This window comes from Capricornis sumatraensis, chromosome 9, assembly GCF_032405125.1.
Source record: "Capricornis sumatraensis isolate serow.1 chromosome 9, serow.2, whole genome shotgun sequence".
Lineage (NCBI taxonomy): Eukaryota > Metazoa > Chordata > Mammalia > Artiodactyla > Bovidae > Capricornis > Capricornis sumatraensis.
The window spans coordinates 86,344,110-86,359,781 of record NC_091077.1 but is presented as its reverse complement, the minus strand read 5'-3'; the positions used below and the strand labels follow the sequence as shown (position 1 = coordinate 86,359,781).

At 34.1% G+C, this 15,672-nt stretch overlaps 1 protein-coding gene across 1 annotated transcript in view; it reads right to left on the bottom strand.

Moving 5' to 3' along the window:
- Nucleotides 1-1,311: 1,311 nt before the first annotated feature.
- The window catches only part of RASA1 (RAS p21 protein activator 1), a 101,728-nt gene continuing 87,367 nt past the window's right edge, over nt 1,312-15,672 (bottom strand). The window contains exons 16-25 of the mRNA XM_068980935.1: nt 15,221-15,393; nt 14,669-14,828; nt 13,054-13,196; nt 11,439-11,554; nt 10,655-10,741; nt 7,796-7,863; nt 6,181-6,269; nt 4,780-4,857; nt 3,773-3,907; nt 1,312-2,579 (exon numbers count right to left, since the gene is read on the bottom strand). Of these exons, the coding sequence (XP_068837036.1) occupies nt 2,496-2,579; nt 3,773-3,907; nt 4,780-4,857; nt 6,181-6,269; nt 7,796-7,863; nt 10,655-10,741; nt 11,439-11,554; nt 13,054-13,196; nt 14,669-14,828; nt 15,221-15,393 (1,133 nt within the window). The 3' untranslated portion in view covers nt 1,312-2,495. The remainder of the gene's footprint in view (nt 2,580-3,772; nt 3,908-4,779; nt 4,858-6,180; nt 6,270-7,795; nt 7,864-10,654; nt 10,742-11,438; nt 11,555-13,053; nt 13,197-14,668; nt 14,829-15,220; nt 15,394-15,672) is intronic.

The following is a 15,672-nucleotide window of genomic DNA, read 5'->3' as shown; positions in this document are numbered from 1 at the left end:
TCCATGAAGTATAGGTACCATTTAATTACATTTCAAATTTCAAAAGTAAAGTAAAATTTACTATATGCATATTTTTAAATAATTCTTTGTATTTTAGGCTTGAGCTTTTTTAGTTTTCCTTCTCACTGAGGAATGAAATTCACAAAGTATGATCTTATGAAAGTGAAGGGGGAGAAGCCAGAACTGACGCTCCTCTAAGTACAGTCCAGATGAAGCGGCAGTGCTGCCAGGCTCTAGACAGGAAGGCAAGCTGTCCCCAGTGAAGTAGCTTGTTTCTCTTTTAGGTCACTCAAGTTTGGCATCAGAGCAAGGTCCCCATTTATCTCTGAAGATTTTCCTACCAACCCCCTTAAAAAAAAACGTTTAGGTTTTATTTCATCATTGATCAGCTAAGTGACTCTCAGTCCTACAAAGGTAAATAACAAGTTTTTTATTCCAGTTTTAAGGGATAAGCATGTCATTAAAATATGAAAAGCAGGGTGACTTTATATTTGTGGGGTTTTTTTTTTTTTTTTTTTTTAATAAATAAAAGGCAGGAGGAGGAGAAATAGTTGAGATCAGGAAAGGGCAGGTACATTAGTATGGTGAAAACTGAGGTGTGATTAGAGGGAGATAACCAAATTGCCAAGCACTCAAATCTGGACCTTTTTATTTCCAAAATGTTTTCAGAGATATCACTAGCCTGTGTCCCTTCTAGTTTATCCTAGAACACCAAAGGAGGCCAAATGGCATACCACTGTCTAGCTGAAAAGAAAGGAACTCTGGATATGCTGAGTATTTTGGTAACACTGTTCAACTTGTAAAATTGCAGCTACTTTAGGGCTAGCTGCTGCTAAGTCTCTTCAGTCATGTCCCACTCTGTGCAACCCCATAGACGGCAGCCCACCAGGCTCCCCCGTCCCTGGGATTCTCCAGGCAAGAACACTGGAGTGGGTTGCCATTTCCTTCTCCACTGTGTGAGAGTGAAGTTCCTCAGTCGTGTTCGAGTCTTAGCGAACCCGTGGACTGCAGCCCACCAGGCTCCTCCGTCCATGGGATTTTCCAGGCAAGAGTACTGGAGTGGGGTGCCATTGCCTTGTCCATTAGGGCTAGCTACCTCTATACAAGTAACAGCCTTTAATACTTAAAATTATACTATGTAGAAATTTTGTGAACCCTCAGTTTTAACACTTTATTCTATCCCTCTAATGCTTAAAATACAGGAAGAAACAGTGTTGCTGTTAGAATGTAGGCCTTCAGAAAATTTTTCTTTATTGTGGGAAATGCTTTTCTCAGTACATACTTGTTTAGAACCACCTTGTATGCCTTGTCTCCCCCTGGAAAATTATGGGAGGGAAAGAATTGTTAACAAATACATAATGAATTAATAGAATCCTTCAAAAGAGACCATTAGCCAGAAAAAAAAAAAGCTCAAATTTCATCTTCTCCCTGGGCCTTGCTCTGGTACTAAATTTTGAACTGCCCCTAAAGGAGGAAGAAAATAATGAAATTAAATGTTTAGCTGTATTTAGACAGAAGTAATCAATTTTAAGATATCCCTTGGTTTTATTTTAACTTAACCCTGTGAATAATTCACAAAAATACACATACAGAAGCAAATAAAACTATACAGTCAAACTAAATATCCAGCAGATACAAGTAGTCAGAAGGTCAAAGATGGATAGTTGTTCAGTGGCTGATGAAGTTGTTCGCATAATTTAAAAATTCAACTTGGAATTAATGAATATGTTCAATGAAAGTATTCTAGGTTTTTTTTTAACATACAAAAGAAATTGGTCATTTATAAATGGTTGAATGGGTAACATGCATTGATCAGTACACAATGACCAATAATATTTATTGAATTCAAACTATTTACTGTTGTAAACATTAAACAAAAGCATTATGAGTTCTAAATACAGTCTTTGACAATTCCAACAAAATAAGTGGTACGTTTAAAAAATAAAGCTGATGAGCAATAGATCCACTCTATATATTTTCTTTCAACAGTTCCAGCAGAGATAGCACAGTTATTTTAAAAAAGTATACAGCAAGGATTGTTCCTATTGTAATGGCAAATTCTGGAAACTGTAAATACAAATAGTCATTGAACAGTCAGACGGTCATATTCCTAATTCAGGAAGAAGTAAGAACAGTCTGCAATCCAGTTATACTCAATTGTCAACAGAGAATGCTTTTTCATAGTTCTTTTCTCAAGAAACAGCAAAACTTTGGCAATTGAATGTATTGAAAATATATTTTCAAAGTTCAAGATACAGTCATAACATTGTGTGAAAGGTGATCTGTACACCAAGGCTCAGAGGTTGGTAAAGATAGCTTACAAAGCTGCTGGAGCAGTTACCAGCAGAATCTTGAGTTCTATTTGCATAGCTCACACATCACTGGAATGTGGAAAGGTGTGCTATTTTTTTGGCAAGAGCAAAGGAGACGTTATACTGATGTGATTTACCATTTGGGGCATGCTGAATCCATGCAGAACACTGCGGCGAAGGCTGCTACCTGACATCGTTAGTTTTTGTATACTGGTTTTGTTTTTGCTGAAGCAGTTCTGTTATAGCCAGAAGCTTTTTCAGTACATGCTAGACAAGGAAAAACAATATGAAAATAATTAGTAAATGAATGAAAGCTCTGTCAAATCTCAGGGATGGGAAACCTGGATTTGAAAGATACCGTATGAACTCAAAAGGATTCATAAAATAACATTACCATTCTACTCAAAAAAAAGCAAACAACTGTAAGTATGTATTACTCAGTCCTTGATTAAATATTTCTGGTCATGTTATTTTGGTTGAGATATAATTTTTTACTCAACATCTTATCAGAAGACAGATTTATCATTATAAATGACACACCTCAAGCCCTGTAAGAGCACATAAGGGCAATCAGGCTATAGTCTAATGAATGCTGTAATCATGAATGACAACACTGGGCCTACAATTAAATCATTCAGCTCCTTTATCTTTCTTAGAAAGTCTTAACTAATTGGGCCAAATTCTCCAAAAAAAAAAAATAATTAAAAAAAAAAGTATTTAAGGCAAGCCATATAATAAACCCAACTCCAGTGTAGCAGGAAGGCAATTTAGATGCCAAGAGCATATAAGTAGGTCTATGGCACATATTCTGCCTGAGTTTCTAAAGTGATCGGAACCTAAGTGAATCGTGCTATTATTATCTAAACTGGGAAGAAACGAGAATTGTAGAATCTCAGATTGAGGAGAACTCAGAATCACTGCAGTCAATGTGTTAACCCCTCCTAAGGCCCCTGCCGCATGTCGGCCACTGGTGACAGTGCTTCGTTTTTAAGGCCATATTCCAGAATCTCTGGATCTTGAAATGTTTTTATCAGTCTTAGAACACATGCATAATTCTCATGTGTTTGACAGTTTGCAGAGTTACCTGGCCATGCATGGTGTGTGTGTGACAGAAGCAGACAGAAAAACACTACATCACTACTGATTGACTGTTAGCTCACTTACCACTTCCATACACGCCACAAAGGGTATAAACACCTCCGTTTTTTCAATAGAGTTCACATTAACTTAGAAGCAAGGTTTGACATTTTGCGGTATCAAAAATATGTAATCTTTATCTGGGCTCATCATTCCTGTTTGCTGAGATCTTTGTGGATTTTGATTCAGAGTCTTAAAATTTTAATTAGTAAAGTAAGACTAATTGTAGTTCAGCTATTTATCAGCTCTCAAAGAATCTTATGCTGATATTGTGCTTACATGTAAAGAAATAATATTGTTAACAAAGGCTGGCAAAAACCTACCTGTTGTGCACCACGCTCATTACTGAGCGTCCGCAGTTCATCTGAATGGGCCACACAAATCTCATGCAATGCTGCTAAATCACGGGAAAGGTCAGTTCTAGAATGCTCTGTAGTGTCCGGAAGTTCAGGTACATTCTTTAAGGGAATCATAAAACTGGGTTTAGAAATACGACACTACTATCTCTTCTGAAAAGATCCTAACTGGTACAATAGATAAAATTTAATACATAATTATCTCTTAAAATTCAACTTGACAGATTTTATGACCTCAATATTCACACAAAAATCAGGTTTCATTTTCTTCAATCACAGGACAAAATATCATGTAGTATTACTACTATTCTAAGCAAATGGTTTTTCTAAATTTTAAATCTATGAAGAGGTTTTTGTTTAAGAAAAAAAAAATCTGGAGGGCAAATAATGCAAGCATTAACTCTTTAATATGGATTAAAGGCAACCGAAACTTAAAATTCCTATGCTCTTTCAGACTGACTTTCATGATTAAACTGGTATAATTTGTCCAAACTCATCAGCACATATAAGAGCTACATGACAGGTGTTAATGAGAACCATTCAGGTCTATAATTATCTGTGGACTATGCCACAAACACATAACTAACATATAGAAATCAGTGTTAATTAATTAAGTTTCATAAAGTAACTTAGTGTCAATAAAGTACTACCAGACTGAATACTGATTTTACTGTTTCAAGTTCCACTACTTTGTTAAAGCAGCTAAAGCAGCAACAGACTGACATAGTGGTGAGGTGGGCAGCTAAGAAGATAATGAAAGACAAGACAGAAACTGAAAATGACACAAGAAATCCAAAAGCCACAATACTATATTTGTGGTGAAAACTACTTATCATAAGAATAAATGATTATCATTATAATCAAGTGAAATTGTTTAGGAAGGTAGACAAAAATATGCAGCTTTTGAATTTTTTTTTCAGTTCTGGATAGAAAAGCTTTTAGGTGTCAAAATACTTAAAAAATTATATACATACCCCTAGTTCATCTAAAAACATGATCATGCGATGTTTATTACTTTTGATGAATGGATTGACACCTTCCATGTAAGGCTCCTAAAAATATAAAAATAAAAGTCTTACTATATGGACGAAAAGCATCTGATCTGTAACAAAAACAATACATATAGTATAAATTCTTATAAATCATATTATCAGTAGCAGAACATATTTGTAAGAATTTAATCATAAAATGACTATTTTCTTTCTAATATAAGCAAGCAGCTATTCTAAGGAATAGGGGTATATTTTTAATGACCAAATTCTGGATGAAAAAAAATCAGCATACATAGCCTAGCAGAAACAAACTGTTTATATGTAGGTCATTCAAAAATAATTACTGAGAAACTACTTGCCAAGTACCCAGAGGTTATTAGAATCTAGCAGAGAATATAATGAATTAAAATACAGTATGATAAGGACTGCAATAAAAAATCAGCACTCATAACCTGCCTCAGAATTCAGATACATTCAAAAGCTAAGTCAGGCTACAAACTGCTTCTTTCTAAAGTCTTAAACCTATTCTACAACATGCTATGTTACAATAGGAAAAGTTTAGTATTAACACAAGCTCTTTTAAACTCAGTAAGGTGAGATAAGGACCTAGACATGAAAAATCATCTAGTCTAAAAGTGATGAAATAAGGAAACACAAAGTAGTATGCCTATCAGACTGTCAAAAATAAAAGTAATAATAGCTGAGTTTTGGCAAGGCTGAGAAGCAAAAAGTCTTCTTCCTTAGTAATTCTGCTCCAAAGTTCATTTAAAGAAATAACTGGACAAGTTTGAAAGGAAGAGAGAGAGTGTGTGTGTGTGTGTGTAACAAGTTTGAAAGGAAGAGTGTGTGTGTGTGTGGATATAAGGCACAGTGACAAACTGGAAATCATCTATGTATCCAGTAGAAGATATTTAACATTTACATGATGGCATTAAATAAGGATTAAGAAAAATAATTACATGTTTCCAGATACAAGAAGTTTAATAATGACAGAAGCAGGTGACATATTAATAGTCAACTGTCCTTAGTAGGATCACATATGGGTTGTTTAAAAACTCATCTAAATTTTAACATTACAGAGAATGTTTAGTATGTAATACATAACAACTGGGGTACATTTTAAAATATGCTAACTGATTTTTATATTTAAAAATGGAAGACTTTGATTATACTGGAAATTACACTGAAAAAAGTTTTCTATACTAGCTAAAACTGGTTTTTAAAATTCCATTATTAAAATCTAAAAACATTAAATATGTGAACAAACCAACAAAATCATAAATTATGAAATATCCACTGTTGAAAATTTACTTATATTTTATGGTTTTATCATGTTTAGGTTTCACTCAAAAATGACATTTTAAAGTATCAAAATGTTTTTACCTTAGCTCCAAATTCCACAAGATTTGCTAAGTTCTGCACAGACTTAGCCACTAATGTCAGTGTTCTTGCAGCAATAGGAGATGGGGAATCTACAAGAGAATTGGGCACAGTTAATGACACCAACTCCAAAGGTACTTCCAGGTAAACCATTATAAATTTAGCACTTTAATATTTCTTTACAGTTAAAAATACTAACATTCTTCCATTCAGAATGCAATGTGTTTTTTGGCAAGTGTATGATCTGTATGAATCAAAAGAGCTTGATTTAAAGGGGGGAAACCAAACACATTTATTAGCACTTGCAGTTTGTGAAAAGGGTACAAGGCTCAGCAATTCCCAACTGGTTGATAGTATTACAAAATACCTCAAAACTTTACCACTAAAAAGACGTGTCACTCTACATACCCTTTGGGGACAATTCACGAATTGTGAATTTCAACCCACCCAGGTTGTCAATTTGCAATATGAACAGTTTCCTGCTCCCAGCCTCCAATGAGTCAAGTAATTCACTTTAAAGCTCAATAACAAAAATAAATTCTGGAATCTGCTTTATTTTGAGGAGAAAAACATAATGTATTAATTTTTAAAAGTTTTTTTAAAGGTTAATTAGGAAATATTGCCCTGTATTGACAGTAGAATGTAAATGAAAAGTATTTGTCTATTAATTTTAAGCTCTGAAATGAGATTATTTTATAGTAAAAGCCTATAGATAGTCTCTCTGGCTGCCTGATTTTAGATTGTATTCTTTTTATCTTAAGCTGTTGAACAATAAATAATATTGCCTAGTGGTTCAGAGTCTGACATTCAGATGAACACATCTCTCCAAAAGAATTCTAAACCCTTAATTCTTAATAGACCCAAAGATTTAACCATTTTAGTAGCAACAGAAAGTATTTACAGAGATATAATGGCTATAAAGGTAAAATTTAAGATATTCCAAAAATGTTTAATACAGTTTTAAGCTTCAAATTATTAAGACAAAAATGCTTCAGATTCCTTCTGCTAATAATGGCTTATGATTACATTTATAGTCACAAATATCATTCTTATCCTTTATTTGAAAAGTCTACTACAACATCAGAAAGTCAGTCCATAATGGACATATGAGTAATATGCAAATCCGAATCTGGTTTGTTGGGAGTTTAAAATGCCAATTATTATGTAGTTCGTGACAAGAAATCTCTACTGGGAAATCTCAGAGGGCTTCTTCATAAGTATTTGCAGAGTACAACTACAATTGCAGCTATAATTTTAAAATCCAACTTGCAATGGTAGTGACGAGAGTCTAGCATGAGCTAAAACCACACAGAAAGCTCTTCTTCCCAACCTGAAAAAGCCAATACTGCAGACTGGAAAAAGTCCTAAGAGTCTGAGACATGGGTATGGACAGGCCAAAAAATGGTATGTGTCTACTTATGCCATCTCAGGCTTCAGATAGTAGTGGAAAGAAAGGAAAAAAAGCAAAATGGAAAGAAAAGGTAAAATAGCAAAAACAAATTGGGTGCTTTTTTATACCAAGTCTTAGAAGTAAATAATTTAAAAATCAGATTTAAAAGAAAAAATGAATAACCTCACTAAAGAGTATGAAACTTTTTTTAATTTCAAATTTTATTACCTGAGATGATATTAAACATCCGTGGACTCAGGATGGCAGGACAGATAAGTCGAAGAAAAACAAAACCACTGAATGGGAGGGAAATTTTGTTATTTTAGAAAACTACTATAATGTGTTACATTAAAATAATAAAAATCTTAATACCTGTAGAGCCATGAACTTTGAACTAATGCAGGGCTGACCAAATATACAACTTCATGAAAATAATAAGCTATTTTAAGAATACATATATATATATATATATATATATATTCTGCTTCTTAAACATATGTACTTATTTAGAATTGTAGGTTTACTCTGGAAAGATTTAAGTTATATCTAAAATTCACTGTTTATTTCAGGCCAACAGTGCATTTTATACTTACTTTGAGGAAGGAGTGTCCTTAGGAACACTAGGAATTTCTAAATTATTATAGGAGTACAAGTGAGCCTTTTTAATAGATACATAGTTCTGTAAAGGTCTTAAAATTGACATTCTCTCACTTCTCCTTCCTCTTAGAACAGTCTGTTATAAATCAAGTTCGTTATACTGACTTTGTTCACTTATTATTATGTAAAAATTAAGAATCCATTGTACTAGGGGTAAAGTGACTTCTTAATAAATGACAAAGTATACAAACATAATGTTGAAAAGCCTTTAAGGCAACAGAGGAAAAGACATGCGTTCTAAAGTTAAAAAAAAATTCTCAGATTACAAAATATTAATAGCAAAAAAAAAACTTAGTATAAACGCACATTTAACAACAGTTGTCATATGATTTTACCTGCTAATCTTACTTACTCTGGGAACAAAGTACAAAGTACATCTACAAGTGTATATAGCTATTGCTAGTCTGCCCCCTTCAGTTACTGGTATAGTCCTCATTTAGATACTGTTTCTCTAATTTACTCTTAAAGAGGGATCCACACTCATAACTGACCTCTCACCTGCCCTTGGAAAGACAAGCATTATTTCCAAGATAATAAAATTCTTTTTAGAAATTACTGACACAGTCTCTCTTCTCTATTAGAGTGAAGAACACTTCTCAGCATTCACCTCCCAACAATGTTGTTTGCTAATTTGGGGAAATCTTAGAAAAGGAATATGTTGATTATCAGTACATTAAATCTTTAGATGTCTTTTAATTTATGAGGAAATTGCGTAAGTTTTACTTGAAAATATTCTGATATCTTTGCCTTTGAATCTGAAATATAACCTAACCACACTGAATTATAAAAGAATTTCAGTGTGCGAATCTACTTTCTGTGAATTCTTACAGGTAACTTTAAATATAAGAGGGATACTAGGTATCTACATGTATATTTAAAAGCTTAACTAGGGGCAGAAGTCACCACCTAGGCCATAAATGCCCCTTAAAATACCCTGTCGTATCAAACTGCATAGCAGAATTTCCAGCTGTTTGCTTAACAAACATACTTGTTTGAAATTTACAGACCAGTTTTCATTTGTATCACACACAACTGTGCTGAAACATTTGCTTGTAATTTTTTTCTATTCTCTCAATCTCTACTAAAGCCAAAAAATGTAAAATTGACAATTCTTAGATATTTGTCATATCATTAGTAACCAAGAGATTTTATCTGTAAAATGAGATCTCTCTGCAAATGTAGGTTGGGGACAGGATTAATGCAAATTTTCAAAACTAATTCTGTGATACCAGTGTCTTCAGTAGTTGCCCAGTTTTTTTTTTTCAATGGTCTGTAACACGATGGGCAGCATATATTCTATACGATAAATTTTATTATCATTAGACTGTTGAATTCTCTGATGCTTTTGCAGTAATTTCCCTACTGTCTTGAATAGGTTGTGGTGTGCTTAATAAAGTCCTTCAGATATTAAGGATATTAGATTGGGTCTTAGACGTTTTGCCTTTGGTTCTGCCTTAGCCACTATCTATATAACCTTAAGCAAATTCAGCATCTACAGATCTCCCTCCTCGTTGCAAAAGTTAAAATAATACCAAAGTCCTCCTATATAAGCTAAAAAATGATATGACTTGACAGAGCAATTCCTTCTAATTACTGCACAACTAACACACTGCGACAGCTTCAGAACTATAGACTCTGGCAGGAGATGAGCACCAAGACACAGACTGTTACAAATCAATTAATCATTATCTGTATGGTTCAATTATTGCTTTTCCTAGAGACACATTAACTAATCTTAGTCTCCCCGCTCCCTCTTCTACCTCTTGTTTCTCTCTCCTTTTCTATGTATGTATACACATAAATGGGCTTCCCTGGTGGCTCTGCAGTAAAGACTGCCTGCCAATGCAGGAGACTCAGGTTAGATCTTGGGCCAGGAAGATCCCTTGGAGAAGGAAATGGCAACCCACTCCAGTATTCTTGCCTGGAGAATCCCACGGAGAGGAGCCTGGTGGGCTACAGTCCATGGGATTGCAAAAAAGTTAGACATGACTCTGACTAAACAACAACAATGCACATATATGCATGAATGTGTATGTGTGTGTATGAAGGGTACTATATGATGTTAGCTACAGATTTTTGTTGGTTATATAACTTTTAACCTCATTTTGTATGGTTTAAAAACAAAAAAAAGACCTTCCCAAATAGTTTAATTGACTATCAGTGAATGTTCAGGTTTTTAGAAAATGCAAAACGGTAGCTACCTAAGTATTTCATAGTAACTTAAAAAAAAAAAAAAAACAACACAGTAAGTTGACGTTTAGGAGCTATCTGAATTTAGAAAATATTCAACAGGGCCTAACATAAAATTCAAAGAAAAAAGGTTTTTAATTGTATACTATATACTGTTAGTCTTCACATTTCCACACTTAGCCACTTGACTGTTGGTGCAGGCTATTAAAATGATTTAACAAATCAATTAATAAGCCTTACCTAACAACTCTTGTTCTCATGGTGGTATTTGTAGGCCACTTGTACTGAACAGATTTCTGTAAACACCCATAAATATACCTCAGTGTCCTGCCAAAATAACACAATCATCTCAATACAGAAAGCAAATGAAAATACTGATCTCATTGCAGTCTAAAGCTTATGACATCTTTAAATGCAACTAGCCTTTTTCCCAAAAAAAGTACTCTGCTACAAGTAATAATATTTAGCAAAGGATAAGGGAAACTTAGGTTTTCGTCAATTCATTTACCCAGTTCTTTATATCTACTATGGAGGAAACCCTATCATTTTCAGATTACTTCTATATTAATGAAAAGAATGAAAAGATACTAGAATGGAGGCAGATTTTAATGTAAGTTAACTTCTGTCTTGAATAAGTGATTTCACTAACGGTGGAAGCCACTAAGCAGATACCAGGTAACTATCTTGTGTACATACTGAGGCAGATATTCAACTATAGATAGGAGAGGTACATATGTTTCATGATGTCAAATCTGAGACTATACGCTTCTATTCATCCCCCAAGTTACTAGATAAACCATACATACTGGCCTGTATAAAAACATGATTTATTTTAATGCAAATATTTCACTTTGGTTTCTTCAAGTCACTTTTTCCTTAAACACAATTCATCGGGTAAAGATTAAAAACTCTGCTTTTTCAAAGTATAACATCAGTATAGTCAAAAAGCTTACACGTTTTTATAAATACAGATTTTAAAAAGGCAATATACAATTTCTTGTCAAATTAAAATTTCACCACTTACGGTGGAAGTATTTCTGAAGCCATGAATATTTTCTCCACAAGCTCTGAAAGTATGTTCAATAGGTGTGCTAAATTAGTGTTCACATCTTCATTTTTTTCTAACTTTGATGGACTTAACTAAGAGAAGGAATAAATCAATATAAATGCATCTTGGCAATAATAAATGCAAATCAATCAAGGTAATCAAACAGTTGTTTGCAAAGTTCTCTATTTTTCCATTTTTCAATCTGTATTAGTCTTTTGGTGTTGGTGGTGGGGATAAATGGGAATTTCAAGTAGTTTACTCTATGGAACTCCTAATGGGCTTATTACTGTTAATTCCCAACTACTCAACTGAAGAGCAAGCAATGATTATTCAACAATTTTCAGCTGCCTTGGGGTTAATACTAATCAATAAAATTCTCTTTTATTCATTTACCACATTTACCATAGACTTTACAGGCACACAAAACTGTATTAGACTATTTTAAACATAATATTCCCAACTACAACACAAAAACCCCGTTTAAGTGGCCACGTATTCATAGATATATTGGAGTATTTTAACTGGGAAGAAAGATCACTGTATATTATTATAAAACCTATCTTAATTCTAAATTCATGTGAGGAAAAAACTTACTAGAAAAGTTTTTATCAGTAAGACTTTTTAAATGACTGATAAAATACCAGATGCCTCAGTGGCAGCATCATGAACTTGACAGCAACTTTTGATATGTAAGAATTCTTGTCTAGAATCAACGGAGTAGATGTATCTATGGGAATCTAAATACCTTAGCCTGGATTCAACATCCAGAGACTTTCTGCAGACTTGCTGCATGTCTCTGTCCTTTATACTTAGGCTAACTATGGTATTAATCCAGGTCTGCAATACTATATTATCAATTTATCCTCTGAGTTAATAAGTAAAAATTGACAACTTAGTGCAGAATTAACATCTTGACTGATCCCAGTGTACATTATCAAAAGCAATTCCTTTGTTCTGTATCAGACCTAAAAAATATTATCCTGTAGTTCCTCTACCTTCAAAATAAAATGATAAAATAGTCACATAAATGAGATTCTACTCTTTTTCTTAATGGTTTGTTATGAGTTTACATTCCCAACCCTGGGATCAAACCCAGGTCTCCTGCATTGCAGGCAGATTCTTTACCATCTGAGCCACCAGGGAAGCCTGAAGCCTTTAACAATTAATCCTAAAAGGATGTTTTTTATTTGCTTTTAAAGGGATACCTCTGCCATTCCTACCACCCACCTCCCTGCCACCAAAAAAAAAAAAAAACAAAAAACCCTAAGGACAAACCTAGATATTACTTAGAACTTACACAAGAGAACTCTCTTAACAAAAACTTCAGTTTATGTCATACACACTTTCTGAAAGTAGTATACACTTTATGATAAAAGTACTTTCATGTATTTCTGGCACAATTTGAGGTTTTTAATCCCCAAATAAATTACATCTTTTGAAGTCTGTTTTGCGTAACATTTTTCTACTTGTATTACAAAAGGTATAACTGCTCTGATGAACAGTTTCAGACAGCTAATACATTTTCCTTAAAGTTAGCTATAAAGTATTACCTATTAAAATATGCTCTTTGCTAAAATACAACATTACTCACCTCACAAGACTGCTTGCTTTCCATTATCTTTAAGATAGAGTCTTTTAAAGCGTGATGAACAAATTGTGTAGCAGTGGCTTTCATATACTGTTCCATCAAGGTGCTCGCAAGTGTTGTCGCTCGAAATAGGGTAGTGGCTTCATCTACATAAATATTTAATATTATAAAATTATTTGTAAAGGATTGTACTATTATGAATCAAACTGGAAATTAACTGAATTCTTTGTTTTCCTTAACCACTTATAGCCATTTAAGCATATTTATCTGCATGCAGTATTACTGAATATAATGATGTCCTGTATTTCTATAAACTTAACTCTTCAAAAGACTTCTATTACTTCATAAGATCATAAACAGAAAGGATTCACACTGCCATGTTTATATGAACACACAAAGGCTTCAGACAGTTATATGACTTATCAGTAAGACTAAAGAGCCAAATAGTGACAAAACTAGGACCGGAATCCAGCCTTCCTTTCCACTGAGCCCACACTGGAAAACATGAGTTGATTTCCAAACAAGCATATAACATAAAATTCCTGTATAGATTAACTTAGTAGTCTAACATATAGCCATTAATAACTTTTAATAAAATTCTAAAAAACACAAATATTGAAAGAAAACAATCTCAGTATAAAGTATGTACCACCACTTTATATTTTTGTATTTTCTATGAGTAGGAGGAAATAGTTCTAGATTCTACAGTTTATTAATACCTGGGGAACCTAGAAGCAAGTATTGTGTGAGTCAAAGTGCTGGCTGGAAATGGGTTATTCTGATGTATTTACAGGTGGTTACAAAGTACAATGTGTCCAGCTGCCTAGGAACTACCTATCTATATAGACGCTAGAAATAAAATGTAGCTGACACCCAACTTTTGTGCAGTGAATTTATAAGCAAAAAAAATAAACAACATGGTAAGTATACCAAACTATTAATAATCAGACACACTTGAACCAATGATCTGGACATGGAAGTCACTTTCTTATTGTTTCTAATACTAATTTGCCATGACAGAAACCTGTATTAAATATAAATAACCCCCTGCTTCCTATATTAGCCAGCATAAGAATCAGAACTGACACTCCAACTAATTTTTTAATGAAGGAAAAACTGAGTAACTTCCTTTGTAAGATGATTTAATTATTTAATGTTAAGATAAAGTCCATATATATTTGATTATAAAAGAAAGATGAGCAGCGAAGAATTGATGCTTTTGAACTGTGGTATTGGAGCAGACTCTTGAGAATCCCTTGGACAACATCCAACCAGCCCATTCTAAAGGAAATCAGTCCTGAATATTCATGGAAAGCACTGATGCTGAAGCTGAAACTCCAATACTTTGGCCACTTTGGCGAAGAATTGACTCATTGGAAAAGACCCTGATGCTGGAAAGATTGAAGACAGGAGGAGAAGGGGACAACAGAGGATGAGATGGCTGGATGGCATCACTGACTCAATGGACATGAGTTTGGGTAAACTCTGGGAGTTGGCGATGGACAGGGAGGCCTGGCTCCAGTCCATGGGGTCACAAGGAGTTGGACACAATTGAGTGACTGAACTGAATCGTTAACCCAGTTTTTAAAAGTATCACACTAACACATCCATACTATACCTTCCATGCTTATTTCTCTGTCATTTAGTGTGCATAACAACAATGATTCAAGCTTTTCATGAAGAAAAATCTTCAGTAGAATGCTAGCAAGTAGTGTTCGGTCCTGTCCACATACATGTGATAAAGCGTAGACTACATGAAGTTCCTTTTGCAGTATAAGCTAGAAAAGACATCGAGAAAGGTTGCTGAAAGTATACAACATTGAGCATTCTCAGATTAACAGAAAATATGTTCTTCTATGGGCTTCCCAGGCAGCACCAGTGGTAAAGAACCCACCTGCCAATGCAGGAGACATGAGAGAGATGGGCTCGATACATTCTCAATTTAGGAATATGTTCTATTGAATACATGTATTAAAAACAGAATGAGATTGTAGCCTTTATATTCATGGGCTTAATACCAATGTCATACTGCTGCACAGCTTTTCCATCTTCTCTGTCAACTGTGCCACTAAACTATGAAATTATCATATTTAACTCAACAGACCTTTCATTAAAAGTGAACTATTTCTCTTAATGCTTTTAAAAATAGTCTGGTAAATAACTTACATACCTCCTTAAATTCGCTGTACTCTTCCTCTGGCATGATCTTTTCCATACAATATCGTGCTCGGACACGCAGAGTTCCTGGTTCAATACCTTTCAATGGTATATGGGAGCTGAGCAAAAACCACTCATCTGTGGCATGCCCCTTCTGTAACCGGCTCAACTGGCAGCGCATAAATACTTTGACAGAAAAACATCAAATGATTACTATCTATCTCAGAAGATGACACTGTAATCAGTCCCACAAATTTTCCTAATGTTATGTCTTCTCTATAGTGTTAAACGCTTTTCATCAAAGGACTTTTAAGTAATACCACAAATTTTAACACTTAATGCTTACTTCATTCATTCACTGAATGCCTACTATGTGCCAGACTCTCTGATAGGCAAGGATGTAGAATACAGACATGATTAATACATGGTCTCTGACATGCATGGAGACCACCGTGTAACCAAGGA